Source organism: Pseudorca crassidens, chromosome 1, assembly GCF_039906515.1.
Source record: "Pseudorca crassidens isolate mPseCra1 chromosome 1, mPseCra1.hap1, whole genome shotgun sequence".
Taxonomy (NCBI): Eukaryota; Metazoa; Chordata; class Mammalia; order Artiodactyla; family Delphinidae; genus Pseudorca; species Pseudorca crassidens.
This window is the reverse complement of record NC_090296.1, coordinates 27,290,663-27,309,454: the sequence shown is the minus strand read 5'-3', so window position 1 is coordinate 27,309,454 and position 18,792 is coordinate 27,290,663. Positions and strand designations below refer to the sequence as shown.

The 18,792-nt window shown below is 46.7% G+C and overlaps 1 protein-coding gene across 6 annotated transcripts in view; it reads left to right on the top strand.

Moving 5' to 3' along the window:
• The window catches only part of IFT43 (intraflagellar transport 43), an 88,104-nt gene that overhangs the window by 56,024 nt on the left and 13,288 nt on the right, over window positions 1–18,792 (top strand). For 5 of the 6 annotated variants that reach the window (XM_067730007.1, XM_067730004.1, XM_067730006.1 and 2 more), the window contains 2 exons: window positions 8,102–8,134; window positions 8,785–8,831. In XM_067730007.1, coding sequence (XP_067586108.1) covers window positions 8,102–8,134; window positions 8,785–8,831 — 80 coding nt within the window. Of the gene's footprint in view, window positions 1–3,496; window positions 3,512–8,101; window positions 8,135–8,784; window positions 8,832–18,792 lie in introns of all 6 variants that reach the window. The other variant, XM_067730009.1, reaches the window with a different exon arrangement.

The window sequence follows — 18,792 nt, the reverse complement described above, 5'->3', positions numbered from 1 at the left end:
TCTTCTAGGAGGTCTCCCCAGATTCCCCCAACCGGAAGGGTCCGTTCTCTCTCTTTTTTTTTTTGTAATTTTTTAAAATTAATTAATTAATTAATTTATTTATTTTTGGCTGTGTTGGGTCTTCGTTTCTGTGCGAGGGCTTTCTCTAGTTGCGGCGAGCGGGGGCCAGTCTTCATCGTGGTGTGCGGGCCTCAAGCGGGGGCCACTCTTCATCGTGGTGCACGGGCCTCTCACTGTCGCGGCCACTCTTGTTGCGGAGCCCAGGCTCCAGACGCACAGGCTCAGTAGTTGTGGCTCACGGGCCTAATTGCTCTGCGGCATGTGGGATCTTCCCAGACCAGAACTCGAACCCATGTCCCCTGCATTGGCAGGCAGATCCTCAACCACTGCGCTACCAGGGAAGTCCGGGTCAGTTCTCTCTTTAGTGCTACCATGATATTTTGCTATAACCTCTCTTGTCTTGTTAAGAGTAGGGCATAATAGAACCAGCAATAGATGAGGGATTGTTGGTTTCTAGTTCCAGCTCTGTGTCCAGCTAGCTTTGGGGCTGTAGCGAGGTCGCTTCGGCACCTCTTCGTCTCTGTTTCCTCACCTGGAAGATGAACAGGGGGGATGGTGGCAGTAGTCTTTCAGTCACTGCAGTATGTGAGTCTTCTTGAGGCATTACTGTTATCTCTACAGTGTTCCTTTCTCCAGCCAGATTGTAAAATCCTGAGCAAAAGGTCCCAAATCCCAACACCTCCCGTTTGTGCCTAATAGGTAATTAGTTACCCAATAAGGTTTCTGAATAAAATAATGTTCATTTGAGATACCTAACATCTAGAGATCTAAACTTTACCACTTTTTAGTTTATTCATAGCAGAAATATACATACATTATTATATGTTCCCATAATTATTTTTAGCCACTAAAACTGTTTCTATACATTTCGACCCTTTTTCCTCCTGATAAATGCTGCTTTAGAGTTTGAATTGGAATAGAGATGTTATTTTGAATCTGACCAGCAGGGGGCAAACTTCACCCAGGAATTGCCATGTAAATCACTATCGCTTCAATTTGATAGGGCTTGGGAGTCTACAGATAGGATCTGGAAGTTGGTTTTCATCTTTCTACTAGACACCTTGTTGTTGATAATGCCAGCAGGAGCTAAATGTGCTCTAATATGACCTAAAACCCAAAAGTGCCAAAATTGGGGTGCTGGGGAGTTCTTGTTTGTCTTTAAAAGAAGGGAGAAGGTACAATACCTGCAAATACATCTGGACACTAAACATGAATGGCAAGAATTAGGAACTGAGGGGGAAAAGAGTGGGGACTTCAGCTCTCAGGAGAGATTTCAATGAGGAGAAATCTATTGGCCAAAGAAAACGTCAGTTTATGAAAAATATCTGGTTTTTAATCAGTATTATAGTTGGGGAACATCTTAGAGCAGGGGGTCCCCAGTTAAGCAGTCCACTGCCTGATGCTGAATGAACCTTGTAGCCATGATGACAACGGCAGACTTCTCCTCTGCTCAGATTTGGGTTTCCGCTGTGAAGGTCACACAATTTATAAAGGTGAAGGTCACAATTGTGACCCACACAATTTGGTGGGTCACACAACTTATAAAGTAGAGCCTTGGTGTTAGATGCAGTGCTAGTGATGTGTTATATGATCTAGGACAGATGACCTCCCCTCTCCCAGGCCTTTGTAAAACTGACCTCAATGAGGTTTGGATGCACTTGTGAGATTTTTATTGGACATTTAAGAATTATGAGGGTAGAAAACGTCTCAAGAAAATGGTATTTTGACTGCTTTTCTTCCAGAGGAGTGATATGTTTTGAAAATATAAGGTAGCTTTGGCTTCACTTTAGCTGGTCTCTCATTTCTGCACTTCCCCTTGCTAAGTGTTTATGAATTTGGCCCCTGGCTGCAGAGTTTCTTCTTTCTGTCATGGGAGCCCTGTAAGCTCCTTACTGTGGCTTTAGCTCTTCCCTCATGGGCAACAAGTTGCGCTAGTAACCATTTGTCCAAACCCTTCACATCACTCTCTGGTTAGAGGCCGTGGCCCAGGCAGGATGGTCCAGCAGGGGGCCTTCCACTAGGACATCAGGGCTCTGGATGCCCGGCACTTTGCTCTATTTTAAGCCTGTGCTGTCTTGCAGCAGGGAGGTGAGTCTAGGGCCCAATATGTGCTGTGGATATTAAGAGACTTCAAGGACACTTCCCCCCATTTATCCCAGTTATGTCCCCTGCTAAAATAGGTTAACGGTATCTAATTAACCACTGAACATTGTCATGCTGCATAAAGATAGCATCCTGGCTGTTCTTTGAGCCATGGTACTTTATCTCCATTTAGATCTCTGCAGTATTCCATTAAACTCGAGAGCAACATTTTAACCAAGATGATGTCTACATTAGGGCCGCCTTTCACCCTTCAGCACGTGACCCGTGTAGGCAGCAGCTGAGGCCTTCTGTCTGATGCAGCAGGGCGGACAGAGGAGACTGGCTCTGCAGGTGGGGAGGGTCCTTACATTACGGTCCTTCTCTGCCACTGAGCCCCAGAGTAAAACCGAGGATCCGGGATTGGGCAGTGGTTCTGCGTGGCTGCAGGCGCAGGATGTGCCAGCGCCGTCAAGCTTGTCCTTCACTGACCAAATCATGCCCAGTGCACGTCAGCGTGGTCTGTAAATGTGAAAGGAAGGGAAGTGCATCTGAGCAAAAGAAGTTAGAAAAAGCGAGTGCCTGGAGGAAAGGGTGACCTGGCTAGGTGGGTTCTCCTTTCTCCCATGACGCGAGCTGTCGTGTTGTAAATTAACCAACGTTAACTACCACATGGTCAGGCTGACAAAGCTACAGTGCTGCTGTAAGTTGAAAGTATGTCATCTCATCATGGAAAATGTTAATTGAATTTGAAGCAGAGTCTGTAGAATGAGCCTTTCCCCCGGTGTAGAACTGCCTGCATGCCTGTATCATGTAGGATTTAAGAAGCGGGCCTTGTGTACTGGCCCGACCCCTTTCTAGGTGGGTGACCTTGGGCAAGTTACTTTACTTCTCTGAGCCCCAGTCACCTCATCTGTAGAAGGGAGCACGTTTAAACAAGATAATGTGATAATTAAATAAGGTAACATATAATACTATATATAATAGTGTTATATAATAGTAACATATAAACAAGATAATATAATAACAATGCTTGGCGCCCAACAAACTCAGTAAGTGTTAACTGTTATCATCAGTCATCAGTCCTCCTGTGACAAGCCATGGGGGCGGGGGCCTGGGAATGGACTCTCCCCTGAGAATCGAGGGTGGATGTGTGGAGCCCAGGCCGAGTCACCTAGTGTGGATTGTAGAGAAGCGGGGTGAACACCAGGAGGGGACTGGTTGAGTGCAGAACTGAAGGACTGGGCTTTAAAGGAAGGTGAGGATAGTGAGACAACGCCCTTACCCTTGAAGTCTCCACCTGTTTAAAGAACAGACGGCTTCACGTGAGGCTGAGAGATCTTAGAAACTTGGAAAGCACCACACAGAGAGGGCCGTGGTTCCCCTCTTGTCAAGTCACTGACCAGGTCCGGCGCATCCCTTGCTGCAAAGCAGGAGGCCAGGATGCCCTTACTCCTGACACCCCGTGTCCACAAGGTGGGAGGTGAGGGAGGACGCTTACTCTCAGTGTCCAAAGTTAAAGCTTTGTTCTTCAAAATGGCCAAAGTAATCAGCAAGTGATGGAGTAGCTCTTGAAAAGAAACCTGGCATTTAATTAACTTTTCAAAGTGCTGGTTCAGCAACCTCTATGTTTTACATTTTGAATATTGAACAAGCATCTCTAATCAGATCTGAATTGCTTCTGGGCCTCCCCCGGTGGACGGCACCTGCTGAGCTTTTACGAGCAACACAGGATCCTGAGTTTCAGGAGGGCCAACTCAGAGTCACTCGGAATGGAGCCTTCAGTCTGTGAGGCCGTTTCCTTCCTCCCCTCAGCCTGTAGGTCAAGTCAGAGTTCGTGAACGCTTCTGCAAGAAGAAAGTAGGCAACTCGGAAGGACAAGGCAGCAAGGCTTACATTCTGCTGCTTAGCGACAGAGAGTTCAGTCTACTCTCTGAGATGAGGTTTCGGGCAGTGGTTCTCACATACGTGACTGGGCTTCATTTCTAGAAATTACTACCTCAGGGGGCCTGTGATGCAGCCTAGCACACGGGTGCTGCAGAAGCTTCCCAGGTGTGATTCTCTTGTGCACCACTGGTTAAGAACTCCTGGTGTAAAGGATTCTCTCCAGCTTTCAATTAGCTATCTGTTGCCTCCTGTAAGTATGGAAGACCTGTGAGCACAGTAAATCCAACCAGATGGCGGGGTGCCCGGAGGACATCTAAAAATCAGCGTGTATCTGCTTGTGAAAGGGCTTGGGGCAGTGGGTTTGGGAGATAAGGATTCTCGTTTCAGCATCGTCACTAACCAGCTCTGTGGACAAAGCACACAGAGCTTTGGAGGGTTGGTGTCCACTGTCCCAATCTATCGGTATATATAAAACGGTGCTCCTGAAGCCTGCTTTGCCTCTCTTCCAGAGCTAATGTTGATAGACATGAAAGTCTCTGCAGGCTCCCCAAAAGTGCTCTATCTCTGTACATTGGTCTCACCAGTATTATAATTGTCAGGTTCCCAAACCCTCTAACGGCCACTTCTGGGGAAACAGTCACGTGGGCCACGGCGGGCAGTAAGAGACCAGAAGCCCAGGGTGGAGCTGGCAGTCCTCCTACCATAGGTCTGGGCCAGCTCACACCGTTTCCCCGGAAGTGTGGGATGACCCAGAACCTGCAGTCCTCTCCCTCAGCCTCCACCGACCTACACAGTCTGTGGGAGGCGGGGCTTTAGCCCACATCCTTCTTGGGTTACCTACCCTGCTGGGCAATGATAGACCACCAGGTTTTCATTATTTTTTAACCTGTCACCAGCAATTTAAAAATGCGCTCTGCATCGTGACTGGGTATTTCTGTATATAAAACTGAAAAAAATTTTATGTAACATTTATCCTTACTATTTGCAGTACATTCTCTTCACTGTTCTTTGCTATTGGAAAAAAAAAAAAAGACAAAAAATAAAGGCTGGTGGTGATCCTCTAAATTGATTTCATGGCTCACTAATCGTTCATGACCTGTGGTTTGAAAATCCTTATGCTAGGTTCCATGTCACTGCATGGTGTGAGGTGCGTTTGGGGACTAGGCAGGTAAAGTATAAATCTGTGGAGTGGGGGATTATTTCAAAATAGCACGTTAAATTACATCACTGAGATACATAGGCAAGTTACTTGCATACTCACACTTCTATAAAGAAATGTACTCTCTGCCTCTTCTCCTAAAGCATGCTTCCCACTTCCTTTTGCTTTCTCGCTTTTGGTAGCGGCAGAGCTACAGGAAATACTTCACTAGCCTCTTAACTTCTGTAAGAAAAGCAGCAGTGCAGGTTCAGCGGTAAAGAGCTAGTAGGGACCCCCAGGTGCCAGGGAGGGTGGGAGCTCAGGCTTGGAGGGGGTGGGGCACAGCCCAGCTTCCCTGAGTTTTTCCTCGTGGGAATGCAGGCCCAGTGTGGCCAGGGTTTGTATCTGAAGAATTCAGAAATCCGGACTTTTTTGTACAAAATCTCCCAATCTGGACAACACATTAATGTTAAAACAGAAAAAAAATTAAACCAAACCAAAATAAGCAGCGGTGTGGTGCCGCCCAAACTTATCTGCAAGCTAGGGACAGCCCAGAAGTGGCCAACTGCTTCAAAGGCAGTGTTTCCTGATGTTTCTCCAGGGCCCCGCCCAAGTTCCCACTAGGCTTTCCATCTCCCGAGCAGAAGGCTCTCCCAGAACCTGCTCTTTCTAGCAGAGAGATTGAGAGACAGACGGACAGGCAGACAGACAGACAGAACGCCCCGTGGGGCATCCGTGCCCTCCATCCTTGAGGGCTGTCTCTTGTTCTTGCTCCTTCCCTGCTGCGGGAGGACCCTGGGCCCCCCCAGGGTGACAGGGAGCAGGCTGTGGGCTCAGCGGCAATTATGCTGAAGATGGACCTCAGCCCCTGTTCGGATGATGAGTAGATAAATGGCAATTCATCAGCCTTCCCCCGGAAGAGTAGTGTTGTCATTATTGTTTCCTTCAGACAGAATCACCGCTCCTTTTGCCCCGGCACGTGGCTTAGGAAGGAAGGATTCTGTCCTACCTGCCGAGGGTGGTCAGAGAGGGAGCTGCCCCTTCTGCGCAACAGGAAGGCGCCGGCCTAGGCTGCCCAGCCTCTTGAATCCCGTTATTCTTCTGTGACCCCCGTTTCCATCCAAGCTCTTCTGCCGCTAGTGACATAGGACTGGCTCATTCGGACAGTGGGTTCGGAGTTCAGCCTCACCAGGACAGTTAGAGGCAGTGGTCCCTGGGAACTCAAGCCAGGAGCAGAGCCTCCCCTCCACACAGACAGAAGGCAGCCGTGCTGGCGGCGGGGGCCAGGGCGGGGGCTGCGTTCAGGATTCCTTTGACTTTGACTTAGAACAGGTCATAAACCTGGGTCATCTGCCATCACCACGGTGGGGATGCCCTGGGTACCCGATGCAGTTTACCTTTGTGCCCCACCTGCTGCCCTGAAGGTTCCACTCGCCCCCCTACCCCTAGTTGCTCCGTCTCTTCAGTTGGCCCTTTAAGAGTTGAAAACTGCAGCCTAGGAGGTCCCCTCAGAGTTGTTCCATACTGTTCTTCCAACTTTACCTACCTGCTCACTTCCCCCTCCCTGACTTCAGCCAAAATTAATCCTTTCTACCCTCCTTCCTTCCTTCCTTCCCTCCCTCCTTCCCGCCTTCCTTCCCTCCTTTCTTCCTTCCCTCCTTCCTTCCTTCCCTCCTTCCTGCCTTCCCTCCCTCCTTCCCTCCTTCCCTCCTTCCTTCCCTCCTTCCCACCTTCCTTCCCTCCTTCTAGCCTTCCTTCCCGCCTTCCTTCCCTCCTTTCTTCCTTCCCACCTTCCTTCCCTCCTTCCCTCCCTCCTTCCTTCCTTCCCTCCCTCCCTCCTTCCCTTCTTTTACTCTGTCTCTCTCTTTCTCAACAGCGCAGTTATAGTCTATTTCATGGGAAGTAGTCTATTTAGACTTAGGTTTATGATTCTACTCTTTGGGGATTATTTGCCTTTTGAGGAAGGTGCTGGTTGGCCCCCATGCAGCTCTTACTGGGAGGCCTTCTCGGCCTCCTGCTGGCCATTATGACGCTGCCACCACCCTTTGCCCTCGATCGTCATGGTGATTGATTTCTGACTTAAAAGAATTCATAGAAAACGAATACTCTGTTATCACAGAAATTTTCACACATACGGGAAAGGTATGTCCGTGTAACCCACACCCAACTTTAAAAATCTTCAGCGTTTAGCAGATCTCATTTAGAAGACTTAAGATCAGTGTTTCTCAGAGTATCAGTAGTGACCCTCTTGGATTAGAATTACTGGGAATTTGTTTAAGATGCATATTCCTGGGCTCCCCCCCGCCCAAGACCAACTGATCCAGAAATCTCTCGTTGCTGGGTCCAGCAATCTCCACGTCTGACAAGCTTCTCAGATGGTTCTTACACACGTTCAGCTTGGGGAACCAGGACCTCACATAGCGACTGTGCAAACAGACTTCCTGCTCGTGGAATGTCTTACTTGCCCACCATCACTCACAGGGCCTTCCAGTCCTTCAGGTGGAGGAGACAGAAAGTCAGGCCTGAACTAAGCGGCTAGTTCGTCCCCTTTTGCTCACGGGAAGATACACATGTTAGCACAGCAGCTTCAGATAAGACCCAAGGCCTCAGTCCTGAGGAAGTGCTCTGTAAATTGGTCAGTTAACTGTTGAAAGGAAGGCACCATGTCATCTATACCCTTTTGCGTTTTGAGCTTCTCACTCAACTTGCACTTAAGCTCAACAACTTAATTTGGAGTCATGCTGAAATAAGGCCATAGGAAGGCATTACTGTAATTTTCTTACGCTGGTTGTGGGCCTTGGTCTATAAAGAGGAATCTAGACAAATAAAGTACTTGGGTTATGCTCATTTGCTCCCACTTTTGAAACCCCCTCCAGCAGGCCATGTCAGCGCAGGAGACTAGAGGGTTCTCATAAACCTTGTCTCTCTTTTTTTCAGGTCAGGAAGGAGGGCTTCTGAAGAGATAGAAGAGTATGTTTCCAGTATTCTTACAACATCCTGTGGTGACCATAGTCAACAGTGCAGTCTGGGTGGTCCTCATCTGTTCAGCCTTTATTGAACACAGCATTCAAAGACAGACAGCAGGAAGTTGGCCACGGGCTGGGGCTGGAGTTAGGAACACTAGTCAAGGGTTCGGTTAATGCGGCTTCCTCAGCTGAAGGGCTGGACTCTGGCATTGATGCTCATGTCATATCTCCCGCTGCGTGGTTTTTAGAATTGTATGTTCAGGTATCAAGAGTAGTGACCCATGGGTTCTGCTTTACTGATGCAGATGGGCAGAAACAACTCCAGCCTTCTAAACCTAGCCCCTTCTCCTAAGACTTATATCAAAAAGAAAGAAGGAAGGTTTCTGGGTAAAGACGGAATGGGAAGGTAGGGCCATGGATCTCATAGCTGCGGGGTGGATGGAGCATCCCGTCCTGGTCGGGGTGACGCTGCCTGTGGGACGTAGCACCCCATGGCTCGTGTGGCCGTACGTGGCAGACCAGCTACCAAATCAAGTCTGACCAAGTTGGTGGAGGGAGTGGGTCCAGAAGCGTTTTCATCTGGGAGAAAGAATGGAAGCAATGACAATATAGGGTTTTCACTTTCTGCTTTCCTTTCCTTCTTTTTGGGGGCAGTCACCGCCTCAGACAGCAGAGCCTGGATGGATCAGATGATGGAGGAGGTAAGATGTCCTTGGGGAAGTCAGAAGGGCTTCCAGAGACGTCCCAGAGCATTTCCTGAGCTACAGTTAAGGCGCCATTTGCTGCAGGCTTACTGGAAACATCCCCTGTGGCCTCATGCTAGCCTTTTGTTTTGCATCTCTGCGCCTTGCTAAGTGCTACTGCCCCTGCCTAGAATACCCCACCTTCTTCTTTATCCACTAATCCTCTTTGTCCTTCAAAACTCAGCTGGAAGCATCACCTCCTCTGAAATGTCTTCCCTTCCATCCCAGCCTTTCTCTGAGTCTGATGTTCTTTCTCTGTACCGGCAACCTCCTGGGCAAACTTCCATTGTAACACACCACCATGGCAACAATAGCTAATACTTATCAGGTGTTTATTATATCTCAGGCACTGTCCCACCACTTTATAGATGTTAAAGCGTTTCATTTCACAACAACCCTATGAGGCAGTACTATTATTATCCCCATTTTATAGTTAAGGAGACTAAAGTACAGAGAAGTTAAGTTGCCCATGGTCACAGAGCTAAGTGATTATCACACTTCAATTCTTTATTGGCTTGATTGTTCTTCCAACCAGGCTCTAAGCTGCTTGATAGTGGACACTGTGTCTTAGTTATCTTTGCATCTCTCATGCACGACACACAGTAGCCAGTTAAAGGCTGACATTGTAAATGAGGGAGAAACAGCACTTACATGTCCAGCAGCCATGTCACAGCTGAAACCTGTGTTCAGAAACTCAAGAGAAAAGGTAAAGTTTGTGTGTACTTTTACAAGGAACCTACTAGAGTGGAGGTTATCTTCAAGACCTAAATGATCAAAGCCTCTTTTTGAACCCACATATTTACCATTTCCACACTATTCCTTTGTGCAGAATTCAGTTTCCATCTTGTATCATTTCCCTTGTGCCTGAAGCGCTTCATTTAACATCTTTTTTGTAGAGCAGGTCCTCTGGCAACAAATTGTCTCAGCCTTGTTTGTCGGAAAATGTCTTTACTTTTCACCAGATACAGAAGTCTGGGCTGGCAACTCTGTTTTTCCTTTGAGCATTTTAGATACTTAGTTCATTGTCCGCTAGCTTGCACTGTGTCTGAGGAGAGCTCAGTGGTCCTCCTTACGTTTGTTCCCCTGTATGCAGTATATCTTCTTCTCCTGCTTTTAAGACTTATTTCTCCTTATTTGTATTCTCAGCAGTTCGGTTGTGATGGGCCTTGTTGTGCTTTACTCTGTGTTTATCCTACTTGAACTTCTTGAGTCTGTGCATTTATGGTTTTCATCAGATACAGATAATTGTAGCCATTGTTTCTTTTCTTTTTTTTAAATTGAAATATAGTTGATGTACAACATTATGCTGGATCAGGTGTACTATGTACTGATTTGACATTTGCATACATTAATGAAATGATCTTCATGATAAATCTATCTGTCCCCATACAAGTTATTACAGTTTTATTGACCATATTCCTTATGCTGTCTGTATATTACTTCCCTGTGGCTTATTTATTTTATAACTGGAAGTTTGTACCTCTTAATCCTCTTTCCTTATTTCACCTCACCCACCCCTGCTCTGGCAATCACCTGTTTATTCTCTGTATCTGTGAGTCAGTTTTTGTTTTGTGTTTGTTTTGGTGTTTAGATTCTGCACATAAGTGAGATCATATGGTATTTGTCTTCCTCTGTCTGACTTATTTCGCTTAGCATAATACCCTCCGGGTCCATCCATGTTTTCACAAACGGCAAGATTTCCTTTTTTAATGGCTGAGTAATATTCCACTGTGTATATATATATATACCGTATCTTTCTTATCCATTCATCTACTGATGAACACCTAGGTGGCTTCTCAAATTCCAGCTGCCTTAGCCCCCTAAAATTTTACCTCTGTCTCCTCAGCTCAGCCAGACCTCCCTCCCCATGCTCCACTTGGGGTTCCCCACCCCTGTGCCAGTGTCCAGGAAGCATCTCAGGCAGAAGCCAGGGTGACTGCAGGGCCCACTTCATTTGTTTCCCTTCCCTTGGGGATCACAGTTCTGTGCTACCTCTTGTCCACTGTGTGAAAACAGTTGTATCTTGTATTTTTTCCAGTTTGCTAATCGTTTATAGCCGGAAGGCAGGTCTGGTAACAGTTATTCTCTCATGGCGAGAAGTGGAGTCCCAAAGCTTTCTATTAAATAACCTTTGCTTGCAACTACAGAGTGGAGGAGAGAATTAAATCTGTGGAACGTGGATGGTTCTCTTGCCTTAGCTGCCTCACAGGATTAGGGCGAGGGTCTTATAGGACAATCGTGAAATACTCTGGGATGGTGGTTAAAATACAGATTCCCAGGCCACCCACAAAACAGAAGCTGGAGTTGGGGCCCAGGGATCTGCATTAATTTAAGTAAGCTCCCTGGATAAATATTTTGCACATTGAAGTTTGACAACCCTGCTGTAGTGCCTCCAAAGCCAGGATTGAAGACTGGAGGGGGAGTTGTGTGCAAGAGTACTTCTGCCTCATCTCCTGCCAAAGGGGTTTGAAGGTAGAAAGGGAGTCTCTGGAGGTCAGGAATTCAGCCTGCACTCTAGGAGTTAGTAAGAGCTCCTGGGCCCGCTGCTCCCATCGTTCTTCAGCACTTCCCTTTTCCATTATCTCTTATTGACAAGCTCATTTCTTTTTGCCAGATATTCCTCCTTAGCTCTGCTCACTGAATTCCTCTCAGCTGCCAAACTTCTCCACCCACTAATAATTCCCAGCGGCCCTGTTCAGCAAGGTATCCTGCACTTCTTTTACCAGAGTCTGCTTTCCCAGATGTGTTCCTAGGATGTCCTCTGCCAGTGCTACACTGGCAGCTGTGATGCTCAGTGATTGGTGGCTACTGCCACCCTTTGGGTTGGCCTGTCCTCACAAACGCTCTGTTGCTTCAGCCATTGGTTGCATAGGGCAGCAGGGCAACCACCCAGGAGGATGTTCCCTGGACTCAAGGAGGCAGGTCCCTGCCAGACATGAACAGAGCTGTTTGGTGGTTAAGGCACAGCGTGCTTGGAAATTGTGATGCTGATGAATCTGAGGTGCTCATTCAATTCATGGTCTACAGAAGGTTTATTCAACTGGGACTTTTCTCCACACCTCTCCCCACCCCACCTTGGACCTCTTTCCAGCTCCCCTCAAAGGACCTCTGAAATCCCACCTTCTCCATTTTTTTTCAGTGTGTGAACATGCTCCATTTCAAGGAGTACCTGTTAAATATTACAGCAAAACCCTCTGAATACTGAAGTTTACACACATCACAAATGCATTATTAGAAGGTTGTGCTGGCCGCCATTGTGACATCATCACGTTAGAATCAAATTGTTGCAGGGGTTGTTTTTGTAAATTTATTTATTTATTTGTTTATTTTTGGCTGTGTCGGGTCTTCATTGCTACGCACGGGCTTTCTCTAGTTGTGGCGAGCAATGGCTGCTCTTCGTTGCGGTGCGCGGGCTTCTCATTGCGGTGGCTTCTCTTGTTGCAGAGCACAGGCTCTAGGTGCGCGGACTTCAGTAGTTGCAGCACGTGTGCTCAGTAGCTGTGGCCTGCGGGCTCTAGAGCGCAGGCTCCGTAGTTGTGGTGCACGGGCTTAGTTGCTCTGCGGCATGTGGGATCTTCCCAGACCAGGGATCAAACCCGTGTCCCTTGCATTGGCAGGAGGATTCTTAACCACTGCGCCACCAGGGAAGTCCCAAATTGATGAAGTTTTAAGCAACTCTATAGGCCACCTTGTCCAAACCTGCCATTTGACGTGTTAAGAGATCGAGCTTTACAGATTATTATACAGAATCTCAGGACTCAAAGGGAAGCTCTGATCTTCTGACCCTCAAGGGAACAAACACTCTGCTGTCATACTGTGGTGTCCACCAGCATCACTGCCATCACCAGTATTACCAAACATTTACCGCGTTGTGTAGTACTTCTTTTTTCTCATTTAATTCACAAAACAAATCTATGGGAAAGTTCCTTTAAATCAGTTTTATTGAGTTCTAATTTGCATACAGTAGACTGCATCCATTCAAAGTACACAGTGTGAATTTTTATACATGTATATACCCAGTTAAATCTCCACCACCATAAATACACAAGACATTTCCATCACCCCCAGAAGTTTCTCATGCCCCTTGCCAGTCCACCCTTTCTCTGCCCCTCCAGGCAGCTATGATCTGTTTTTTTGTCAAGATAGAGTGGTTTGTAGTTTCTAGAATTTTATACACATTGGATCATATGTATGTACGCCTCTGTGTTTGGCTTTTTCCGCTCACTGGAATGATTTTGAGATGCATCCAGCTGGTTGCATGTATCATTACCCTGTTCATTTTTATTGCTAATATATGGACATAGCACATTTTGGTTATCTAGTCACCTGTTAAAGGACATTTCAGTTGTTCATTATCCCCATTTTAAAGATGAGCAGACTAAGGCAAAGAAAGGTAACCTTGCCAAAAGTCACACAGCTAGTAAATGACAACATCAGGATTTGGAAGGCAGCTGTGCTCACCACTCCATTACTAACGCAGCATAGCTCAGCACCGGGCTTTGAATGCAGGTCTTGGCTCCAGAGTCCTTGCTCTTGGCCTCTGAGCTGTAACAATGGTACGACCCTCCACTGTGCTGGCATCTCCTTGCACAGGTTGGTTGTGTCAATGTCAGTGCCCAGATGTGTAAGATAGAGTGCTGGCATTACTGATGGGATGCTTAATACAATTTCATTAAGGAAGGGGAGAAGAAAGATACTGTTTTCAGAGAATACCCCTACTATTCTTTTCCCCTTCACAAACTTGGAATGTGAAATTTGTGAATTGGCCTTAATTTTGGCTCCAGAGGTTTGACGCATAAAACCCTTTCTTGTCAGAGTGCACTTGATGTTACCTTCTAGGAGGTATGCCTCTTCCCTGGCATAAATCTGTTTTCCATGCAGTTATGCCTGAGTCCTGTAGTGGAAAATCAGTTCATATGTTCCACTTCACACTCGACTTAGTCCATTTCACTGTATGTGAATGTTTAGAATCCATTATGCAATAGGAATCATATGTTACATATAACTAGTTTCTAGAATTATCTTTGCTCAGGGAATTACTTGGTTGGCTAGTTAAGGCTGCTCCTTTGAACTTAGAATAACCAGTGGGTGGGGAGACTCCACGAAATGATTGCCCTGAACCATCCATGGACGCTCATTCAGCAGTGACATTAAACAGATCTCTGGGCACCTGTGAGGGAACCTGCTGGTTCCCTTAATAAAATCACATCCAGTTCCTTGGGGTCATCAGTGAGGAGTATTCTCACCTGGGAAGAGACTGCTCGTCTTCTGGTACTCGGTGGGGGTGGGCAGTTGACGAGTCGTCTCAAAGGAGAAGATGAATCTCCAGGAACAGAGATGAGAAGCCACGGTCCAGGGCCTCCTCCCAGCGCCTTGGAGGTGAGTTCCACTGAGGAGAGCCAAGGGGTCTTCATGCAGCGCGTCCTGTGGCTCGTGCTGCTCCCATGCCGACGGTGATGAGTGAGACAGCCCGTGCCCTCCAGGATTCTCTGACCTAGTGAGAAATGCCCGCTCTTCTTTCCTCCTCTTCTGTTTTCGTTTTGTTTTGTTTGCGGTACGCGGGCCTCTCACTGTTGTGGCCTCTCCCGTTGCAGAGCACAGGCTCCGGACGCGCAGGCTCAGCGGCCATGGCTCACGGGCCCAGCCGCTCCGCGGCACGTGGAATCTTCCCAGACCGGGACACGAACCCGCGTCCCCTGCATCGGCAGGCAGACTCTCAACCACTGCGCCACCAGGGAAGCCTATCTTTCCTCCTCTTCTTTTATAGAAGACTTTGAGAAGCCATGTCTCTCGAGATATATTTCTCAGCATTCAGCCTCCCTGGATCACTCTTGATACATGGTGCTTCTTCTTCCCTGGGGAAGAAGCCGAGGGAGAGAAGAGAAGCACTTCCTCCCATCCATTGACCCCTCAGGCTTCCGAGGGAAGAGAACAGAAAAACAGAAGAAGGAAGGAGCTGTTGAGATCGGGTGTGTTTTTTGAACGAGAAGCAAAGAGTGAGTGCCGTGTAGGGGTGGTTTGGGGGATCTGTTGGTTAACCGGAATGTATTGGCAGCGGGACTGTTTGCAAGACCAAGGCATGCTGAGCTCAAATGTTTTTAGGGGCCAGGCAGGTAATATAAACACTTGAAACAGCAGAAGTGTTCAACTGTAAAGAATGGTGGGGCCTGTGGTGAGCTTGGAGGGGAGATGGCATGACCTGAAAGTTTTCAAATTCAGATTTCAAAAAATGACAGAATTTTAAAATATCACTTTATGAACAGGACAAAATGCATCTGCAAGTTGGATTAGGGCTTTGGGAAGGGATTTGCAAATCCTTCCTAAGACATTGGAGGGCTCTCCTCTAGGGGAACACAGGACTTTGTTGGGGAGACAAAACATGAAAGATGGAAAGCATTACAAGGGTTAAATAGCTTAGACAGCAGTGTACTGGGTGACAAAGGTAGCAAGTAGTTGTTGCTATATTGGTGATTTATGTTATTAAGGGCTCTCGTGAGGTCAGAAGAGGAAGTGATCCCTGTAGGCTGAGGGCCCTTCAGGAAGAAGGAAGAACTTGCCTGGGTCCTAAAGGCTGGATAGGATTAGGTTAGGCAGAGAAACACGTGCACAGCCTTCCAAGATAAGTTGCCTGGCATGAGGAGCGACTCCACGTTGAGGATGAATAAGGGGTTCATTCACCATAACCAGGAGGGAAGCTGCTTCTGCAGAGTTAAGCCCTGATTCTGGTCCATTCTCAACTACAGATAGTCAACATCCCCACATAAACTGCCTTTCATGAAGGTTAAAGATTGCCAGTCATCTAATTTGCTGATTCTAGGTAGATTTGCTCACAGCTAGAGCTGACACCGTGCTTCGGGGAAGTTGGGATTCGTGGTTCTGGAGAACAGCTAAGAATAATGGACAGCCAGAGCCCCCGAATGACCTCAGGGTCCCAAAATTGTAGGATGGCAAAACAGATCTTTCCTTTAGTGGCTTAATTATCCATTCCTATTCTTGGAATCAAGTTTCTAGTTTGCCCTAGGCCTTCAGACTTCTTCTGTCATGGAAGGTTGTATGTTAGAGAAAGAACATTGGATCTGGAATAGGAGTGAACCCAGTCTCTACAGGCGACAGTGGGCAAGTCATTCATTCACTCATTCCTTTAACCACCATTTGTTGAATACCTGCTATGTGTGATGCTTGGAGCTGGGCACTGGGAACATGATGGTGTACAAACCATTCTTAGTCCTTGCCCTCATACAGCTTACAGTCTAGTCGGGGATATGGGGACTAATCAAATAGTCACACACTAAATAAGTAAGGACAAATTGCAGTTGAGTCCACTGAGGGAAGAGTCTGGAGTGCCATGAAGGAGAATGACGTGGAGACCTGTTTGGGGTTGGGAACTGAGGGAGGGCCACTCTGAAGAAGTGACTTTCAAACTTCGACTTGAAGGAAGAGTAGAAGTTGCCAGCAGGGACTTCCCTGGCGGCCCAGTGGTTAAGACTTCGTGCTCCCAATCCAGGGGGCAACAGGTTTGATCCCTGGTCGGGGAACTAAGATCCCGCGTGCCACGTGGCATGGCCAAAAATAAATAAAAAATTGCTTGCCAGCGAAAGGAGTGTGGAGGCTGGGGGTTGGGAAGACCCTGGTAGAGGAGACAGGAGGCACAAAGTCCTGTCATCTCTCTGACGCCAGAAGTGTTTCCAGGCCTGTTTGGTCTCTTCCGGCTCTAAAATCCAGCTCTCAGAAAGTGAACCCTGGATGGAAAGTGAAACTTCAAAAGGGGCACTGAGAGGCACACAAATGGGAGAAAAGAAATTCTTTGTCTTTAAAAAAGGTAAACAGTATTCAGATTGAGATCATCTCTTAAAACACAATTAGATGTGGACTCAACTTTCAAAAAGTTTATCTCTGAGGTAAAGTCAAGTTAAGATAGAACTTGTGAGCCCCCCAAATAATGGCTTTAAAAAAGTGGAAAGCCTCTGAAAACAGGAGCTTAAAAAAAAGGATTAGCTCTTTCTTGCCTATAACCATCGCATCTTGGTGTAACCCAGGACTGCGGGTGGAATTATAACTCCCTCTTCCTGGCATCTCCCAGTGCCTCTGGGGCATGCCACTTCCCCACTGGAGAGGGCTGTGCTCTTTGCATCCTGGGGTCCAGGTGTGACAGAATCGAATACCTTAAAACCTTAGGAGTGATCAATCCTATGGCCAACCCAAAAGTGTGAAATTCCTAAAGGACAGACTGAGTTGAGCCACTTCTAGCCAGGGGCAATTGGGAACTTAATTCTGCAAGTATAGCAATCTGGATGATCTGAGAGCTCCAAATTTAAGGGTAATTGCTCAATTTTCTATCCATGTCAACAGGGAAAATAGGTAAAAGTGGCTGAACACAGCCAAGCAATGAGGCTGGATGAGATGTGAGATGCTAGACTGTCAGTGGAATTAGAAAAATGCTATATGTAGTGGGATATCGCTTTGTCGCCCCTCTCCCCGTTCATCTCTGTCTCCGGGCTTTCTAACTCTCTTTTGGGCTCTTTCTCATTGCCTGCTTAATCCTTCCACCCTATCCTTCATCCGTTCTCCTGCAAGCAGCAGTCACTATTGGCCCAAGCAGTTTTAATGTGGAGAAAGAGAAAGTGGAAAGAATTCTTTAAGTGCAGATAAATTGGAACCCTGATATCTCAATTCTTTTCTCTTGCTTAGTATGAATGTTCCGTTATGTTGGCATTCCCTTCCTTAAGCTTACTGCAGCACACTGGATTTATTAGGTAGTACCCAAACCTAGTTCCTTTGCCTCCCTCTCTGTGCCTTGTTAAGCTTCATTCTGTTTATAGGATACTGGGTATGAAATTTGAAAAAGAAGTCCTTCTTATAGGAAATGGTATTGATAATCAATGTTTGTAAGTGTTTACCAAGAGCCAGGCCCTGTGCTGCTTTACCTGCAATATTTCAGTTAATCCTCACAACATTTCTATGAAGAGACACTGTGATCATCGCCCTTTTACAGAAGAAGAAATTGAAGTTTTGTGATGTTTAGTAGCTCACAGAGGTCACATGGCTAGTAAGCAATGATGTGCTGGGAAATATTTAACAACCAGCTCTCTGGGGGAGAAAAAGTCCTCATTGGTAGAGTTTGCCGATTTCTGTGGTGTAAATGCTCCCATGAGGGCTGTTTTCAAGCTCCCAGCATGACATCAGTGACCACAGAACTGGGAAGAGATGGACAGTAGCACACCAGTATGTTTCCATCATACAGGTACATTGGATGTAAATAATTTCAAGAGCATAGGCAAAGTAAAATGTAGTAAAATTTAGGAAGTGGTGAGTTTTGAGTATTACCTTTGTTTTTAATATAATTTATTTAATTATAAGGATGTATAATTTAATCTTTAATAATGTTTATGTTTAACAACCTGCATGCGAAATTCCTAAAATTTTTAGCCAGCATGAGCTGCTCCAGGACATCACTGCTAGTAAGTGACGGAGCTGGAGTTGGGACATGGCCTTTGTGACTCATGATCACCTGTTCTCACCACCTTCGTCTTTGCTCTCAAAGTGTTAGGTTCGTTTCTCAAGCCTGCTTATCCCGGAAGCTTGCCTCCACTCATATTCCCACTGCCCTGCTGAAGATTTGTTATCCTTTCCTGATTCTCAGATTAACCCGCTGGCCCCTGTCCTCAGCTCTGCTGATCCTTTCCCCGTGAAGTCTTGGCAGCAACATCCAGGCTGAGCAGAGAAAAGCCAGAGAGACTAGGTCTTTAGGGCTCTGCAACACGAAGCAGAATCTTCAGGTTGGACCACGCCTCTCCTTCATGTTATGTTTTCTTTTCTATCAAATCCATTGGGATTGCTTTTAGATAATGAATTCTCTTCTGGGTCCTTTGGAGAGGAGAGCCTATTTTAAGGGGAGAGGAAGGAGTGTCACTGGGCTTGT